The sequence below is a fragment of the Mycteria americana genome, chromosome 7 (genome assembly GCF_035582795.1).
Source record: "Mycteria americana isolate JAX WOST 10 ecotype Jacksonville Zoo and Gardens chromosome 7, USCA_MyAme_1.0, whole genome shotgun sequence".
NCBI lineage: Eukaryota > Metazoa > Chordata > Aves > Ciconiiformes > Ciconiidae > Mycteria > Mycteria americana.
The window spans coordinates 61,433,970-61,453,733 of NC_134371.1; the positions used below are offsets into that span (position 1 = coordinate 61,433,970).

The 19,764-nt window shown below is 42.9% G+C and overlaps 1 protein-coding gene across 1 annotated transcript in view; it reads right to left on the bottom strand.

Annotated features, from left to right (window-relative positions):
• AGBL4 (AGBL carboxypeptidase 4) overlaps nucleotides 1-19,764 on the bottom strand; it is a 981,249-nt gene that overhangs the window by 217,040 nt on the left and 744,445 nt on the right. The window contains exon 7 of the mRNA XM_075508731.1: nucleotides 15,156-15,245. Coding sequence (XP_075364846.1) covers nucleotides 15,156-15,245 — 90 coding nt within the window. The remainder of the gene's footprint in view (nucleotides 1-15,155; nucleotides 15,246-19,764) is intronic.

Consider the following 19,764-nt stretch of genomic DNA (forward strand, 5'->3'; position numbering starts at 1 on the left):
CTGGATGTCTACACTTAGACCATGCAAACTTTGCCTCAAAACCCCAGAGTTCCCAATCATGGTGCTCCAGATGTGTTTCAAGCAGGGAGACTACACAGACAAATGGATATGACTGGAATAGAGTCAGCCACAAATCAGCAGTCTAGGAGTAGAATCAATTCAGTGTAAAAAACAGGTAAGTGATGAGTGTTTGGGATTTCCTATGTATTTTTATGAGCTGTGGCTCTTTCCTCATAAAAAGATTCACATCTGCTTTGGAGGATATGTGACTGCTGGTGCTGGGCTGGAGCACAACATCCTGATTCAGTACTGAAAAGATATAGATATACATTGCCAATAAAACATAATTAAAGTTGGCATTCCCAGTGACTAGGATGTGGGACCAGGAGCCAGAATGCCTGATCTTGGTCTCTAGCACAGCTGATTTTTGGCAGGTTGCTATCAGACTCTGCTATTTTAGTATATTCAACTTGAGATAGCAATGGCCAGATTTGCAGGGCAACAAAGCTAGCATCTTTGGGGCCAAAACCAGCAGATGGATTTTTCAAACAAACTCATGAAGCTCATTGGTGCTGACTGCACTTGGAAATGTGGCAAACAGCAACAAAAAAGGTTTGCTAGGTGTTGAGCAAATTCTGAAACTTCTATTCTTACCCAGCTGCCACTAAAGGAGATCTGTGCCACTGACAGTCCATTCCCTCACTCCTCTGCCCCAAAGATAAGCACTTTCTAAAAACCAGCCCTGTAGAGGTCAAGATGGAAAGCCTTGTAGTAACAGAGACAACCAGTATTGCTGGTCACTTCAGAAATGCAGGCTTGAGTACTCTCAGCTCTGCTGTCTTTTCTTCCAAACAAAATCAAGGAGCACTGAAAGTGTTCCACAAACCATAGGTGGTGCTCAGCATCTCACAGGATAACCCAGGGAAGGTAAAGTGTGGTATTTTAATTTTGCCTGTTAAAATTGTCAATCAAAAAAAGAGACAATTAAGCATTTTGTGAGGGCAAATCTTAGTTCCTACTTGAAAGTTCTCCAGATACTTTACTCTAGCCAGCACCTGGTCCTGCCTGAAAAAAATAACATTACTAAACAGACCTTAGTAGATGATGAGATGAGACCACAAGAATTGTCTCATTACAAAAGACTGCCTAGGTCATATTTATGTAATGTTGTTCTAATAAAACGGTCTTCTAGCATGCCTTAAGATTTGATCTGATGCTTTGGCAGTTTAACAGGTGGAGACCCCAAGGAACCTAGCAGTTTGACATTTTCTCTCATTTGTTGGAACCAGCAATTTATGGCCTCAGGACTCATTTTGATGTCCTTGATTTCTATTGTGGGTCTTTTCAGACTTTAGAAAAAGACACAGAATGACAGAAAAAGCTAGATTCTCAAAAGCTTCAAACTTGGGGGTTCATGGAAGCAGCAGGCTGCTTGAACACTTGATCAGAGAAGCAGTAGGGTGACATTGGCACCATCTACCTCATCCCACTGCAGCTCTGAGCACATGGGACTTGTACACTCTCTCCAGCAGCACCTGGTACTCACTGTGAGTCCAGGTGGTCCGTTGGGTTAATCTCTCCCATTATTTCACTGTATCTGGCTCTCCTGTTCCTTACAGCAATGAGATCCCCACTAGCTTCAAAAAATTAGACCAATGTAGGGGAGTAGAATGAGGCCAAGGCTGGAGATGCCTGGTAAAAAGTGCAAGATTGAACAGAGGGGAGCAGACTGCCTCCTGACCTCTGCAGTGATGAGCCCATGCCTCAGCCACTTTATTACCCTGATGGGTGATGTAGCTTGCTTAACTACAAACTAATCTCCCCCAGACCCGGAGGGCAGTCATACAGTTCTCCAGTAGAACTGACACAACAGCAAAGACCTGTGGAATTGACTTGAAAGAACATATCAGGGTGTCAAAGAGAGGACGTATCGGCAGGAGTATACAGCTGCTGCAGGATTGCTCGAAGGGTTCAGAAATTCAGTGCACAGCACAGACTGAGTGGGTGGCTTTGTTTTCTTTGATTTTCCCTATATGCTGTAAGGAGCTTGGAGTTCTCTTTGCATCAAAATGAGCCTACCAATACCCCCTAAATGATGCCTCTCTTTTCCTCCTGGGAAGAAACAAAAGGGTTCCTGGAGAAACACTGTGGGGATCAGATGATCTCGCTTTATTAATGAATTACTTGGGATTTATCAGAATCATTTTAAAGATGTTGCTTCAGCAGACGATGTGTTTGGTCATTATTATTCAAAGCTTGTCCTTCCCATAAGCGTGACTTCTCCAGACAGCTCTAAAAACATTTGCTGGATTATGGCCCTCAATTTTTACAGAATTAACTAATGTTAAATACAGCTAAGATTTAAGCCTTAGAATTGAACAGAAATACGTAGATCCCACCTTCCCTGATGTGCAAGACAAGAGGGTTGCAACCCAGAAAAGTGGCTTGATTGCAAAGGGGGGGGAAATAGACCCAAGAGTAGAAAGATCCTGAATGCATGAACCAGAGTTAAGCAGGCATGTACCTTGGCAGAATTAACTCAGGCATCCTTGCATTGTTTCCTGCTATCCTTATCAACTTACAAAGTATCAGTCTTGTCACCATGGCCCTAATGGGGAGTTTCAGTTGTTCACCAATGGCTCACACAGCACTAGCAAAGAGGGGAAAAACACAGAAACAGAAAAATCACTTAATTCTCCAGTTTTCAATTTAGAGCTATAAGGGTCTTCCAGGGAAAAAGAATCTAGATCATTATGTTATTGTTGCTCCACCCAGGACCAGGCTGAGCTCCCCAGATCCTGGAAGATGACTGTTCTCTTCCCCTCCATGATAACTGGACACGCAGAGATCCAAAACCCTTCCAGGGCCAGCAAGGAGACTGCATCACAAGTGTAAAGTTTCCAAAGTTGTCCGCACCAGGGAAAAGATTCCCAGCAGAGCTTTGTAACTGATAAACAGAAACTCTTTTATGGACCCAGGGAGGACTAAGCAGACTTTGTTCTACTTGGGAAACCACTAAAGGTTGCTGTATTACGAGGAATAGCCAAAGATGACAACACTGCTCCTTTCAAGCCTTTTGCTGAATTGTCTCACCAGAACTCTGAACACTCCCTATGCCCAGAGTTACCTTTTCACAACCTGGCAGCAGTGCCTTTCTCTGGGGATCAGGAACCTTTGGGTTTTCAGTGTGCTTAGTTTAACAAAGGTGGGCACTGGGAATGGAGGTATGGACTAGTTTTACCTAACACCTCCTTTGGGGGCTCGTCATATAATGATGTTTTTCATGTTCGGTAAGCACAAGCAAAGCAACTACATTGTGCTCTTAGTCTTATGGCATTAACTGTGGTAGCAATAAGAACTATAGACATCTTAAGATGGATAGATCAGCCCAAGCAAAGAATTTGTTATAAACCAAGGAGGCAAAAAGTAGATTTCTCTGGAGGGAGACGGAGAATACATTTACATATGAAAATCTAATACACAGTGAAAAAGGGCATTACATAAATAATGCTAGGGAAGAAATGAAAAATATGTATTTTTAAACACATTCTAAAAATGGTTTTCAAAATCTGCAAATGTGTTGCTCAGTCAAGCAGAGACCCAGAAGCAACAGGTATGAACCAGGCAGGCACACAAAGCTGTGTGATACAGAGACCAGAGGGGCACTGCAGAAGGTCAGTCATTCACAACTATCCTTTCCAGTTTCCTTCAGCTGTAGAGTGTGGCAAGACCATATTGGGGAGCATCTCTATTTATTTGCCTTGACCTTTAATAACCTGTAGGCACTTACTATTGGGCACTGGCACTCAGCTAGACAGACTCCTGGTGCGACCCACTGCCTGTATGAAAATAGAACACATATTGCTGGAAAGGAGCAAGAGCACATGGGGAAGGAGGTGCCCCCATGGGTGATGTGGTGCCCTAACACTCTGGGTCTCTCAGGACGATACATGTGCAGGATTCAGAACAAAGTAGGAATCTGAGCTGAGAAGAGCTCGGGGAGAAGCATACATTGCATTTTCTTGTGCTCCAGCTCAGAGTTTAGTCCACTCAGCTAAAGAGAAAAGCCGAGGCATCCACTCCTCAGGCTGAACCCCAGCTGCTCACCTCTACTGGAGCTGCTGCTTTGCCATTCCTATATGAAGATGGCACATACATACATTCCCCAGATCCTAACAATGGCAGCTGACAGCCTGCTCCTATAGGAAACCTGCACAACTATTTGCCCTCATTTCCCCTGTGGGGATAAGTGAAGTGATCACTTTCTGGTTACTCTTGATATCTGAAAACTTACACTAAGCCAGCTGTAATGGCACCTTTTGGCTGCTTCATTGATTTCCACTTTACTAGGTTTGCAGTTTATACTGCTTCACTTCTATAGGATTTTCCTGTCTTTCCATTCAAATCAACTAAAAAGGTACAAGGCAGCTCGCCTGTTTCCACTCAGGCAAAGTCACTTGTAAGACTCCTGACATCCCTGCTTGTGAAGAGGTAAAATTTTCCAGGAGGGTATAAAGTACGTGTTTCCATCTGAAGAACACAAGGGAGGAAGTTAGAATGATATAACTTTCAGGGCTCCTCTAAGCATTGAGGGGTTTTGTTGTTGCTGTTTTAGGAAGAAGAAAAAACACCATTTCCTAAAGAATTCTGCTTGGAGACAGTCTTATTGCAGAATCTACTTTGAAGCATATTAAACTAGGAAGGAATAAGATGCTCTTGTTCCAGAACAAGAATTGCTCAAGAAATGTTCTATTGCACTCTACATTCACAGCCTGCCTCAGATGCAAATTAACTCTGAAGTGCCAGCAAGCCCTCAGACAGAAGCTCTCCCCAAGCACTTTGCAGCAATGAGTTTAAACTCTGGCAGCACTGTGACCACATAAGCTAATGTCAAGGTGCTATTTCCCTCATATCCTTGGCCATTAGGAACATTGCCAGGAAGAAGAAAAAACAGTTCACATGTAACCAGGGGTGAAGACTGTCCAACTTTCTACCTTGAATAGTCAGACTGAATCTTAACAACTTAAAGGTAATTTTAACTTTAATGAACAGCCTCTTTTACTGCATGAAAGGTACAGACATCAGAAGGGAGACATGCCACTGAACACGTTGGACAAAGTGAGACTCCAGACTGGCATGCACACTGCAAAAGTAAGGGCTTATTTCAAAGCCACTAGAAGGGTCTGTTAGCTGAGCATGGTGGCAGTCACTTCCCGGCTGCTGTCACCAGTGCAGGGCAGGCAACCTGCCTGCAGTGAATTAGGGGTTCAGATCCAAGGGGTTTCCGGTTCTGATGGAGGACAGTACAGCTTGCTGTTTCCTGCTTCTCCCCAGGAGTAAGAGACAGACCCAGCTTTGGAAACATGGTACCTGGGAGAAGGCTGGGTCACAGCATTTTTCAGCTCCACTCTTGATTCTGTGACAGACTCTCCCCTGTTTGACAGAAGATGGTTAAATCTCAGCGAGGCTGAATGGCTTCTCCTGTACCAGGGAATTAGCCACCCTTCTGTTCTCACTTTGCTGTTATGACACCAAGCACTGGTGTTTGTAAGGGCTTTGCCCTCAATGGTGATTAGTGTCATACAAAAGCCACCATGGCAGTAGAAATTTAATAACCATGAAAACTGAAATCTTTCAGTGATGCTAGAAATAGCTCCTTTTGGGTAGGTGGAGGCCCTGGTGAACAAGGACTTGCCCTGTTGTCATTGTCTGTGCCACATCTGTTCTGTAGTCACCCAAAGACCTGGCTTATGCTTGACCATAACATAAGGCAGAGTCCAGCTTTGTAATATGTTGCCTACACGCTGTACCACTGGCTGAAAATTTTGAAGTAAAATTTGAAAATTCTGAAGAAACTTTGTCATAAGATGACCTACAGACTTTTCCTTTCCTCCTTTAACAGAACACTGAAACAGATTTTAACCTTTCTTTTTTTCTTCCTTCCCCCCCCCATATTTTTTTCCTTCAGTGATAAAGTGACGAAAAAGTGGGGAGACAAGAAAAAAAGAGAGAAAGGGAAAGTAAGAGAAAAAGAAAAGTGAGCTCACATGAAATTTCAAATAAAGCATTCTCTTTGAAAACATGTGGCCTTAAAAAAAAAAAAAAACCAACAAATTAATTATTTTTCATCTATCTCCAATTATCTTCTACATTTATCAGCATCAAAGACTAAAACCGTAACCTCCAAATCAGAGCATGGATACCAGGGATCTATTACCACTTGCTGAACATGTAATAAGTAATTGGACCCTTGAACTAACACTATAGGGCACATCCAGAAATTGTCACTTAGGGGCCACATCTGTCACTAAAGAACCAACTTTCCTGGGGAGGGTGACTTCTTAGAGAGCTGTGTGCCACTGTTCAAAACCACCCTAAATCCACACTTCCTGTCTACAAAGTGTTTAATAGAAGTTCGTGCATGCATTAGGGTCTCAGCAAAGCAATTTGTGCCTATGTTTCTTTCTAGATAAAATTAAGCAGGACTGGTAAAGAATTTGTGTCCCCTTTTGGCTGGGGCACATGCCCCATTACCCCTCCTCTCCATCATCAGAGTCCAGAGAAGCAGGACTGCATTGAAAGAGCAGAGACAACCTCTAAAGGGCTATTGTCTGGGGCAGGAGCCTGCTTTCATCCCAAGTCCCTTCTTCTTACGCTGCAAACAAGCTTTACGCCCTTTTCTCTGTAAATTGCAGAAGTCAAGGAGACATGCCTCTTATAAACAGGTACACAATACCTTGCGACAGACACACACAGAGCACGTGAGCAATCTGTGCAGGGGCAGAGGAAGAATTTCACCCAGGTGCCCTTGTGTCAAAGAAAAGTTTCCAGTGGCCAAGTCCTAGTCACACATGAATGCTGGCTCCTCAGAGCAGCCGCTATAGCAATGCAGAAGGAGCAAGAAGGCAAGCGCAGGGCACCTCAGAGACAAAAGAACTGAAAACAAAATGAAAACAAACAAACAAACAAACAAAATCAATTCAGCTGAACAGAGCCAGGGCAGGCAAAGAACAAAGGGTCAGAAGACAAAGCCAGAAACAATAGACCAGCAAGATTAATATCAGTTGTGAGGAAGAGCTGGGACACTACTGAAGGGGAATGGAAAAGGCTTAAAGAAAAGTATAAAAACTAGAAGAGATTCCTAATTGTGAAGCCTGACATACCACTACAACACCTGCAGCTTGATCAGTACAGATCTCACACACTGCTGCGCTTACAGAAAGGGCTTCATCTCACAACTTCGATTCCTTGAAATTAATGATGGTCACTTACAGAGCTGTTTCTTTTTTCATTAACAACAGAGCCATGCAAATGAGATCTAAAGACAACCCCCAAACTTCCCGTGGTCTTTACAGCCTTGTTCTGTTTTTCACATGTTCACACCATGGTCTAATTCAGCTGGGGCAGGACTTCAAGATTTCTGCCTGGGATTTCCCCACTAGCAACAGATACTCCAGCACTGTTTGACCCATGCATATGAAGTCCAGTTTGGGGAAACCTGCATGCATGGTACACTGGATGCTCTTGGCCAGTTGGACTGCTGCACAGCCACAGACTCAGCAGGCAATGCCACAAGCAAGGTGTTAGCTAACACTTCCAGAGTGCCTGCTCTCCCATGTAGGCCCAGAGAAGATCTGTTGCATGGGCATAATATTGCTCCCTAGAAGTGCAGACTGGCTGCCCATGGCCATACAGAGCAATACACACAGAAAATGGCTCTGACCTAATTGATAACTGGGAAGACATGGATAAGCATCTTCAAAATCCACTTGGACTGCAATTTCCAGTAGGAATAACAGGCCATATTGAGGAAAGCCAAGTGACCATGAAGTTCAGCTGAATCAATATTTTTTCTTTTTCCTATCCTCAGACATCAGCAAAGTGCCTCAGTGTGCTGTTACAAAGATAATGTGCTTTGCCCTAGAGGTAGGTTGGTTAGGGCTGGAAGGAAATGATCTTTAAGCTAATGTTATTCAAAAGTATAAGCAGTCAAGAAACATTGCAAAACCAGTATGTTTAAGAGATTAATTGGGCAATCCCACCCACAGACAAAGCAAATTGCCTGCTGTTGTATAGTGAAGCCTTTCTCAATTCTCCTTCTTGAAGACCAAGGGCTCCTTTAGATCTCTGATTATTGTAAAGAGGATTAGTTAAGCAGAGGTAGTCAAAGGCCTGCCCTGGGCAAAGGGCAAACTGAATCAAACAAAGCTACTTGACATTTCTTACCTGCGTAGGCAAAGCTGACCTTGTTGTCCCAGGGATGAGGAGTTAGGACTGATCCATTCCTCCTACTGGAAGATGCAAGGTGAGCATGCAGGGCTAGGCTTGGGGGGTAAGCCTGCTTGCTGAGTCCAATTTTCTGTTCCCGCTACTACTGATAGGATGGAAGAGATGAGGCAGCAACTTCTGCTGTTGGTGGGAAGGGGTGTCTCAGCCACACAGCAGCTTTCTCCACAGATGACAACTCTTCCCTCAGAGGCAGCCCAGGTCTCCAGAGCTCTGGGGATTCCTTCTTCCCTTTGCAGACTGCAGCCCCCAGCCTCTGCACAGCCCCTCTACCCACCCCTGCCACCATCACATCTTCTCTTCTGTGCAGGGGTTCCCTGGCACATCCAGAACGCATACGTGGTAAGAGAGTGAACCACATAACTATAGCCAGAGAAATTTAACCTCATTATAAATTTCCTCCAGCTCAGAAAACCAGGTGTATAACCTCTCATACCTGCCTGACACCATAGTGAATTGATTCAAAACCTGTGGTATCTTTTAACAGCTAATGTCACTTTGGGTAGCAGAAATTCTTCTAACAGTCTATTTACATCAACACAATTTTAAAAGGAGCTTTTATTTCCATTACTTCAATATGGATGTTTTATATTCTCAGAACAACCTCTCTCTCTCCTGGGATACTTCACACTAAAATCCCATCCAGGAGATTTACAAGGGACAGACAATAGTGTTTTTTATGTTGCTTTAGAAGTCAAGGAGAGTGTGCTTCCCTTTGTATTAAAGCTTAGGAGCTGTGCACTTAAAGGAAAGAAAAAAATCTTAGTGAGAAGGATGAATGCAGTCTAACAACTTTAAGAGAGCCCTGCAGCTCATTTTATGGTTGGGCTGTTGAATTCTGTTGTCTTTGTCTGCTTCTCATCATTTGGTTTCCTGAACCCCTATAAAAGAGACCATGAACTGCAGCTTCTGTTCACCATGTTCCCTCACTGCTTCTAAGTGCTAAGCTGTGGCTAAATGAACAGGAGAGCGTTACCATCCTCTCCTGCCACAATTTATGCATATCATCTTATGCATGCAGAATACCATTCATTTTATAGAAAGATTTTGCTCTTTTTTTTGACCAAGAGCAGTCACCTCTAGGGTGCAACTGTGCAATACCAGGTGCATTTTCCTATGAAGATAGGGAGCCAGAAGAGGAGGTTTGCAAAGGATACAAACAGGTACTGAAAGGGAATAGAAGCTCTGTGTCTTTGTACCTTTGGGGTGGCAAGAGAATATAAAACTCTCTTAAAGTGGAGCTTCTGTTTAGCTCAGTTCTCTTCAGTATTAGCAATGCAGCCCACAAACTGAAACACTGGCAAAGGCCCCCCACGAAGAGCGTTCCTGCATCAGAGTGCACTCACAGGCCTGCTGCATGGCCAAGGCAGAGCACCCTCCTGCATCCAAAGATGAATGACAAACTAAGCCTTTATACATATGAAGGCGTTCACTTTGTGTCTAGAAGTAGCCAGGAGAGCAGAAGTGTTTGCTTCCAGTGTCTTTCATTTGGCAGAGAAGACAGAACTGAGACTTTACAGTAATATAACAAACATGCATATATAAGATCCCCACTCTCTATGGAATCCTATTTTGTTTCCTCCTCTGGTAGGAAATATAGCTGAGAAATGAAGATGATTTGGCTTGCTAGAAGGAAGAGTACCACAGATTAAGTGAGGTCAGAAGTGATGCAACCCATGCATTTATTCAGATGCAAATTCAGTCCGATATGAAGTCTGGCAGATGATGCCCTCAAGCTTCTGAGGGCCCCATCATTACCACAACAGGCACTTTCTGGGTTCAGTGTTTTTCTCCAGTACAGCCACTGTTACCAAAAGCATCATATACCAATGCCTACATAACTTGGTTTCATTTCTTTAGGAGAAATGTATCCCCTGGAAACAGCTGAGCAAGGTCATCACCTCTGTTACTTCAGAAGGGTTCTTTTCACATGTAAAGGCTTCATTAGCTGCATTTACTCTTGCATTTAAAACATACCCTGTCCTGTCTTTCAGTTACTATCACTTATGCCCTAATGCTCAAAAGATTTATGCTTAGTGAAGGAAGCAGAAAAGCAGCTTTTAACCCCAACAGTTTATTCCTCCTCTTTCTTCATAATAAAAGACAGAGGTTGGCTAAAATTCCAAGTAGTAGCACTAAGTTTCAAAATGACCCTTCTCACACATACAAATGCCTTTCCCACAAGCAAACCCCCCCCCCCCAAAAAAAAAAAACAAAACAAACAAAAAACCCAAGTCCCACTCATGTTGTAGCAACTTCACTCTCTAACTCCTGCAGGGATCCTGAAGGATCAAATTCAAAGAATTTGAAGGCACTGCCTCCATGAAGTGAACTAGAAAACTGCCACCACTTTGAAGAGGCCATTTTGGAATCTGTCCAGGAATAAAATCCTTCACAGTATGTGGAGCACCTTGGTCACGTGGAGAGCAAGTTCAATTACCCACTAGCCCAGTGAGTAATTGTGCAACAGCAGGACTCCTGAGCCAGCTGGTGGGAGACTTGTTTTCAGGCAGTCTGTCCCCGCTTCTACCCCATTCTTTAACCTTAGAATCAAAATTTGTACAAAAGTTTTCAGATTTTTTTCCTGCCCTCTGCTGGCAAGAGGGTGGGAGTTAAAAACACAGACCAAGAATGTTAACAGAAAACAGAGACATTGCCCAGTGTAGTCTGGTTTTTCATTTCATATCATCTGATTTAAGGTGAAGCAAGAGGGAGCATTCATTTAAGCAGCTGTAATGAAAAAAGATTGATTGAAAAGTCATTTTTGCTCCATTTCTTATGGATAAGAGTCCCAGGTGTCTGTTTTCCTTATATTTTCTTTTTAATGGCTGTTCCCTATTCAGCCCATAAGCTTCAAGGTCAGCTTCAGGTCAAATTACACTTAACACAAGATGCTCAGCATCTGCAAACCCAGCTGTGGAATCCCTCTCCCTCCCCTCTTGCACTGGGTCTTCCATTCTGGGATCCTAGCCTGGCAAACTATATTGAAGTAAAATGCTTAGGGTAAAAATTTTCATTTTTGCATTTAGATGTCATGCTGGATGCCACACTGGCAAATATGTTAAAAAGATGACAAACGACATCCTACTAATAGAACATGGGAAGTCTACGAAGAAAGTACATGTCTAAGTCCATCTAGGCATGCTTTAAGCTTGCAATTACTGACTGCTGGCAAAAGCCAAAGCATACAGGACAAAGTTAAACATGGTAGTCACCACATGTCTCCTACAACTTTCCATGCATGTGAATAATGAGGGACAGTTGCTTATCTCCCACAAAGAAAATAAAATCTAGCAGCCAAAGGAAGGAAAATAAGACTGTAAGAATACTGGGGAAAAAAATACTCCTATTGCCAGACCTTGGGTAAAATCCAAGCCTTTGGAAAGCTGGCTTATCACCAGTGTTTAGAGGGTAGGGACTTATACAGATTTTACACACACATATTTGTGCACACTACATACATATATAGGCATTATCTGACATCTGACCCTATCTGTAAGAGTTAATAATTTACTTGCCTTAACAGTATAAAGTGGAAGACAGAAAATAGCATATGTTTTCTTAAATAAAAATACTGGGGGGAGGGAGGGTAGGAAAATGAGGAAAAATATCTAAGAAAGGAAAAGAATCTAAAACCACAACTTCAGAAAAATCCCTCAGAAATCTGAACAGCCCATGAGAGATGAGTTCAAGCTGTAAGATGAATTCACACTGTTTTGTTTTGCACTATGAAAGCCCTCCAGGAGCAGCAGTGATTCCAGCTGGTTAGAAAATGGTCTACAAGAATAATGTGGAAACAACAGAGTCTTCTTCATCCTAAACCCTACTCCTACTTACTCATCCCCAAACATGACACAAGCACCAATGCTCACAATGACCGTCACAGTCGGAGGAGGAGAGCACTGTCCTACCTTTGGATGTGAAGGGTACTCACACAAATATACTCTCTGGTGACTGACTCTCCATCTCTGTCCCTGAACTTCACAACAAGCAGTTAAGAATTATCAGGAAAACTTCCTAAAAAGGCTAACCTGAAGCATTGTAATAACTCTTAAAAGACCAAAACAGAAACAAAAGGTTCTTAATCCATCTTTCTATGAAGAAGCCCTCTGGGGTTTTGTCTGCCTTTTAAGGAAGTGAGCTACAGCTCAGCAGCTGCACCATGTGTGAAATATTACAGCACTTGTTTTTAACTGCTGGGTGAGGTGCCTAATGATTCTAAGGAGGTCTGGCTACTGCCATAAGCACTCCACAGCTGTAAGGAGACAGAGGTGTGTATCCAAGTTTACAATACTTGTACATTTGCAGGAATACAGGGTATTTGTATCCAAAATGCAGTTTTCAGTGGATTCTTCATAATGGAATATGAAGGAGGATGACACAGAAACAATACAGCTCTGAATGGGGAGACGATCTTATGGTCTTTTCCCACAGGAACACAAAGATCCTTGATTAGATTTAATCTGTGAGTAAAGTGAAGGACAAAGGACCTATACATAGGACCAAGTATATCCTGATGTATCAAGGCTGGACAACTTGCTTCTCATCAGGGTATCTTACCTAATCAAAAAATGGAAGATGTAATAGGGAGCTTCTGTCAGGTCCCAGGAAGCTAGTGTTTAGACTACACATAGCTATATATCCTTAGCAGAAGCAGGCCAAAGAGGGCAGGAAGAGACACAGCTAGCTCAAAGACAGGTAGAAAAATGAGTAAGGCGTTAGTTATGAGCTTAGAGCTTTAAAGAGGAAGACAGAGCCTGAACTGAATGAAACCTAAGAAAAAATGAAGAACAAAAAAAAGAATGCTTGTAACTCATTATCTGTTCCCCTATGGGCTGATTCTCCAGGCCTCAGCAGTCATAATTCTGCTCTTCCATATATGAGATGCTGCTTGCACCTGGGGAATCTTTGGGATTAGCTTCCATATCTTAATACTTCAGGTGGTGAACATAATCAAACATTCAAGAAGAAATCTCTCTACAAAAAAAAAAAAATCCTGATATGTTCCATATGCACTGGGCTGGCATTTGGATATTAAATCTGCAACACCGAACTCTGCCAAAATGTTTCCCAAGACTCCAGAAAAAAATTCCTCATTGTGCCCTCACTTGACTGCCAAAGGGATCCTTTTTATCCCTTCTTTTGACCCTGCCACACAAAAGTTTCCAAAGATGGAGCAAGCACCTAATTTCACATTTGGCAATGCTAGAAACAACGCAGCAATGGCCTTAAAATGGTTGCCATTTCTACTTGTCTTGACACTAATTATACACACAAGGCAGCTTCATCTGCACTGGGCAGAATGGCTCAATGCACAGCGGAGTTCAGTGCCTTCAGATCCGTGCATTTCCAAGCGAGTCAAGCGTGCATTATAACTGCAGTCACAGCAAGTTTCTGATGTGCTTCTCCAAGACTGACCCCTCCCTTTTCTTTTTCTGATTTTACCCCCTCTCTTTTTAATTTTTCCTACAAAACATGAAGTTTCTCTGAGAGAATCAGAGCATGACTTCCATCCAGTTGTTTCATCAGGCTAAGCATGCCACCCGCTTTTTCACATTCCCTTTTTTTCTTTTTGAATAAATTCTCCATTATCAAAATAAAATAACGTCATTTACAAAGTACCACCTCAGCAGCGTGCCTCAGCCCGCATTTCACAGGGCTATGCCAGCAGCCACAAACAGAATCAAAGCATCCAATTAAAAATCCATATTCATTAACAAACATCATGTGTACTATAATGCCCTGCATTGAGTATGCCACCACAGGAGATGGGAAACTCACTGAGTTTTCCTGCTCTCAGTCTGAAGGACCACTTTATTAAAGGAAGGGTTTTACCTTTGCTACTCCACGGGCCAGCGTCCTGTTAGCCCATTGGGCTAGGACAGCAGAAGTGACAGCTGTTGACCTTTTGCCTTAGAGAGATGCCAGACACAGGACCTTGCCAGGATGAGGAGCACACAGAGAAGACCATGAAACTGTGCCAGACCTTTCCCACTGAGGTCTTTAGGCACCAACAGGGCCAGTCGCAAACCAATCTGTGGCATTACAAGCAGCCAACGTAATAAACTCTGCATATGCTTGATTGATGCAACTCATTGGCTAGGCAGGGCCAGATCCAAGCTGATGTAGTAAATTAGCACATTGCCTTGGCTTCAGGGAAGTTACCTTGATTTACACCATCAACAATTTACCACCACAGAAAGTCACATACCATAAGTACAATATTTCAGACCTATACAATGAAGTTATGCGAACACATGCCAGGATTATTTATTTATTTGTACCCACAAGCCTGAGATTTACAACTCTTTATAAATACGAGCTGGGCAATTTGCTTTCTATTTTTAGCAGGAATGCTTTGTGCAGGGAACAGCTGTCAGCCACTGGGAGCTGTGCTCCTCAGAGCAGCAGCTTCAGACAAATAGAGGCCTCTCAGAATTAAACTGGAGAACTAGGGTCATTGCTTTGTGGTGGAAAAGAAGCTGAAGATAGCAGACAGCAAGAAAACATAAGCACTTAACAGAGAACCACTCCCAGACCGTTTCCAGCCTGTTTTCCTAAGAAAAGGAGCCTTATGTGAACACATTGTATGTGTATGAGTGTGACTGTCAGTTCTTCCTGAATAGCTTCAGAGCCCACTATCCAATTCTGATCAAGTTCAGCAAACATTCACAAGACTCACAGGTAATATATTCCTACTGCCTCCAAGACGACAGGTAGAGGTGAGAGATTCTGCTAATATCCTCACTGTGGAAAAAACTGTTGTGTGAACTCAGCCTTCTATCAGACGCAAAGCTATGCAAACCCAATACCCGCATTGGTAGGAAATCAGATCTCACCAGATCTGCCATCTTCATGCAGACACTAACCTTGGCACACGAAGGAAGATGGTGTTTCCCCAGGGTGGACTCGTGCAGTGATGAACACCACTTTCTGTTCAGCCCCGGGACGCAGGTTCGCTGCAGCAGAAGGGGGTGGCAGGGGACAGAGGGAAAAAGAGAGATAAAGATCCTTAAACTGGGTCCCATATGTAGCACACAAAGGGCCATTAATATTAAAGCATATCCTTTTATTAAAATTGGTCATACATTATAAATAAGCACAGTCTATAATTAAAGGAGGCAGCATCACTGGGTCTCCATACCAGGCCATATAGCAGACTGCACAAGGGCTGCAAAACTAATGACACGCAGCCAAACCTGCAACAACAAAAGTTAGCTCTCTTTTTAAAAAAATCAAGATATACTACAGTGAGTTTAACTGCACTGTAATTGCTCTCTCACTTGTGATAAATGTCCCCCTGGGGCGACAAGAACAACAGTGGGGGTCCATTCACAACGGAAAGCCAATTGCACCCTGCATTACACTTGATACAAGCCTTAACAGTGCCAAACAACGGTAAAGTGCTAACAAATGACATTTATTAGGCTTTGTTCTGGGGGATTTGGGGAGGTTGTTTTTTGGTGTTTGTTGTTTTTTTTTTTTTTTTTTTTTTTAAATCTCAACTATTTGGGACTGCATCTGCCCTGACTGAAAGAGATATTAAAAAACAATAAAGTATGGAAGAGAGACCAGGATTAAATCCAGCAACCTTCTCCAGTGAGGGTGTGAAAATGTGCTGCGTCCCATTCAAATTACAGATAGGTGGAAGGGAGGCTTAGATCCCAACTACACTGAACTTAACATGGGTTAATCCCCCAGTATTGAAACCACACTACTTGGGCCACTTGCTTCAGCCGTAAACTGCATGGGTCAAGCAGGATGTTTTCTCTGTTTGTGCAGTGACTGCTTTTAATAAACAGGAAATAAAAATTACGCTCTTTCAAAACGGGTTCTGGGAATTTTAAAGACCATAAGAGGTCAGGACCTCAGTTAGATGTCTTATCTAGATCTGAACACACACAGCAGGGGTAATACTAAGCACAGCAGGATCCAATTGCTAGAGACAGTTTAAATCTTTGTTTTGAAATAAAAAGTTTACACACTGAAAGGAGACTGGAAACTAAATCCCAGCTTTTTTTTTTTTTAATTAGGTAGATGCATTACGTATATACCCAAACATAGACTTTTAGTATTTCAAAGATGTTTGGGAGTCCTCGAGACCATACCTGAGTTATTTTTTTAATTTCCTGAATTCTTAGAAATGCTCAGTTTCCCCAATGGTAAATCACACCTAACAGCACCACAGGAATAATCGATATATTTTTGGTTGTTCTCAGGAGACAATCTCAGCAGATTTCTTTTTTATTTCCTTAGCCTCTCTAAGTGTCCTACAGCTGCTCACCCTGTAACTCAGCCATTCATTTGTTCTTTCATATTCCAGCTTCACCACTCTGGTCTTTTTGAGCCCCAGAGCTTAAAAAATATAAGAAAGAATGTCTCTGACAAACGTAGCAACTGGTGGGGTCAATTCTGTCTGCAGAAGAAAAGTGGGAGGCAGCAAAAAGGAACACAACACCATCAGCTAGAAGTTGATGACCACTCCACATCATTTGCGTTAACATTAAGTAGTGTGGGAGGAAGGAGATAAATCAGCAAACCAACTTTAATGAGCAAAAAGGCGGCGGCTGGGATCACTTTTGCAAGAGGAGAGGAGTTTTCCTCCTCTCTTGGAAAAACAGCATTACATTAAAGGGGCAGTGGCTCAGCACAGAAGTGAAGCTCAGCAACATAACTGCCACTATTTGGAGCTGGAACAGCTCCTTGGTTAGGAAATCTTTTGGACAGAGGATTAGTTTGAGGTTTTTTGTGGGTTTGGTTTTGTTTGTTTTTAATTACAACTTTTTTTTTTATTTATGCTTTATCCTTTGTAACAGTTATTAAAATCATTAGTCAGTTCATTTTCTTCTGGAAATGAAGAGAACTTTCCCAATTTAGGGCTCAGTGCAAAGCTGCTTGGAGTCAATGGGAGATGTGGCACTGGGTGCAAACCAGGACCTCCCTTGCCTGCTTCCCTGGGGGATGGAAGAGCACCAAATGACCACCCTGCACTCAGGGCCAAGCAACCTCACTCTGCCTTGGCTTACAATCCCTAATGCATCGCTCACTTTCCAGCCCAATACGTTTGCTGCAGAGTGTGAGTTTGCTGCACAACCTTGCAATGTACAGACCCTTCCATAGTACTCGGCCTCCTAGACACGCAGTGCTCAAAATCAGCACAGGCACAGCTGGCTGTCCATGTAGCAGACATTTTCTCTAAGTTTGTCAAGCCCAACAATACCTTTCTAAATCTTTTTCTTTAAGCAATATCCTGCATTATTCATACAGAAACAATAAAATACACATGTGTGACTGCATGTGTGACTGCGCACACGTGTATTTCTTTCTGGTATTTGGGCTGGATGAAATAATGTGACCTGTTAATTTTTTTTTTTTTTTTAAGAGTCATTTTCATTTTCAGTGTTTCGATTTCAGAATGTGTGCATCTGCACGAGCAAACAAACATTTCTTAAATGTTTCTGTTAACATTTTGGAAAAGCATGTCTCTTTAATGCAGCTTGGACAGCCTAGAAAATTCAGTAGTGTCTTCTCAATGTGGGTGAATCTGGTAAAAGTTGCTTTGGTGAGTAAAGTCCCTGCCTGAGTAGAAGGCTCTGTGAACATACGGGAAGAAACTAAACTAGCAGACAAGCTTTCAGTTCTGCAGGTCCTCTTCAAGCACAGTTCAGCTACTCTGGAAACACAGGTAAAAGGGGGGCATATGAGGCAACATGGATGCCCATTAGCCAACCTATGGGACAAGGTGCACCAAGGGCTTCCAGTATGAACCAAAGACTAGTCCATACTTAATACTGTAATACCTAAGAGTTTGAGATGGGGACTTTGAACCCAGCTGGTGCAGGGCATGCATTAATTACAGGCTGGGCTCCTAGCCTTAACCCTAACCCAGCACCAGCACAGTATAACCTATCTGTTCAGACACACCACAGGTGATCTTGGAAATCATATATTCAGCCTTGCATGCTTGTCTTGGTCTCCATAACATCCTGTGATAAAAGGAATGCCAAGTATGTATGTACACACACATATACCTCAAACAGTCCCCTAAGTCCAAAGAGCAACAGCACTGCCTTCTCTCTCTGTGGCTTTATATATAGCCTAAAAATGAAAGTGTGAAAGAAAAAAAGAAAGAAAGGATAAGTATGATCAGGCTACAGTCGTCAGGATTTAAAAAAAAAAAAATGCTTTGTGGTTTTTTTTCCTTACCAATTGTAGTGGGTGTCCGTACCCAGGTGCCAACAGCGGGGGCTGCAGGGCTGAGCTCTCTGAAGAGAGGCTGGGCTGCCCTGTACTGGTCAGGGCCGGTTCCAGCCGGCTCCAGCTGACCCACAGTAGGGCATAGCCAAGCCCCTCAGCAGAAGTGGTGGCACCTCCTTGAAAGTGCATTTAAGGAAGGGCAAAAATGCCACACAGGCAGTAAGTGAGAGGGGCGTAAAAAAAAAAGGGAGAAACAGCCTTGTGAGCACCAGGGTTGGAGGAGGAGGAGAGGGAGCGCTCCAGCTGCCGGGACAGAGAGTCCCCTGCGGCCCTGTGGAGAGACCAGGCTGGAGCACGTACCCACACTGCAGCCTATGGAGGACCCCATGCCAGACCAGATTCTCCTGAAGGACCACAGGAAGGGCCCAGACTGGAGCAGGGGAAAGTGTGAGGAAGAAGGAGCAGCAGAGAGGAACTGTTTCGGTCTGACCACAACCCCGTTACCCATTCCCCATTCCTGGCACTGCTGGAGGGGTAGGGGAAGGGCAGGTAGAGGAGCTGGCAGTGAAAGCAGTCCTGGGAGAACAGGGGGAGGAATTGTGGTGTTTTAATTTTTCTCTCTGATTTCCACTATACAATTCTATTTTATTTAGCAATAAATTAAATTAATTTCCCCCCAAGTCAAGTCTGCTTTGCCCACGATGGTAATTGCTAAGTGATATCCCTGTCTTTATCTTGACACATGAGCCTTTTCATCTTATTTTCTCCCCCTGTCTTGTAGAAGAGGGAGCAGCTGGGTGGGCATCTGGCAGCTGGCCAAGGTTAACCCACCAAACAATAATGGGTACAACAACTACAAAACACCATTTCATATTTTAATTTAAATGTTACATTGAAAATGCATCCTATTTTCTGCTTCAGGATTGAAAAGATCAATCAAAATTAAACAGATTAAAGTGTATAGCTTTGCTCAGTAGATGCCAAAAGCACTTAAGCAAAATGACAGAAAGGCATGCTCCATTTAGCCACAACTTTTCCAGTTGTGGAAATGCAGAGAAGTAGTCTGTTGTGGTACCCCTTCTACCCTTCCAACTGCCATAGCAGTGAATCTTAGAAAACTTTTTCGTCAAATAGTTTTGTTTCTAAGGCAAGAAATTTATAGATTTCTGGAATTATTTCTTTTTAATTTTCTTTTTCAGAAAGTATCTTGAAGATTGAACTAAACATTTTCTTTTCCCTCTGAAGGGTACCACTACCATCATCATTGATAATATTTGCCTT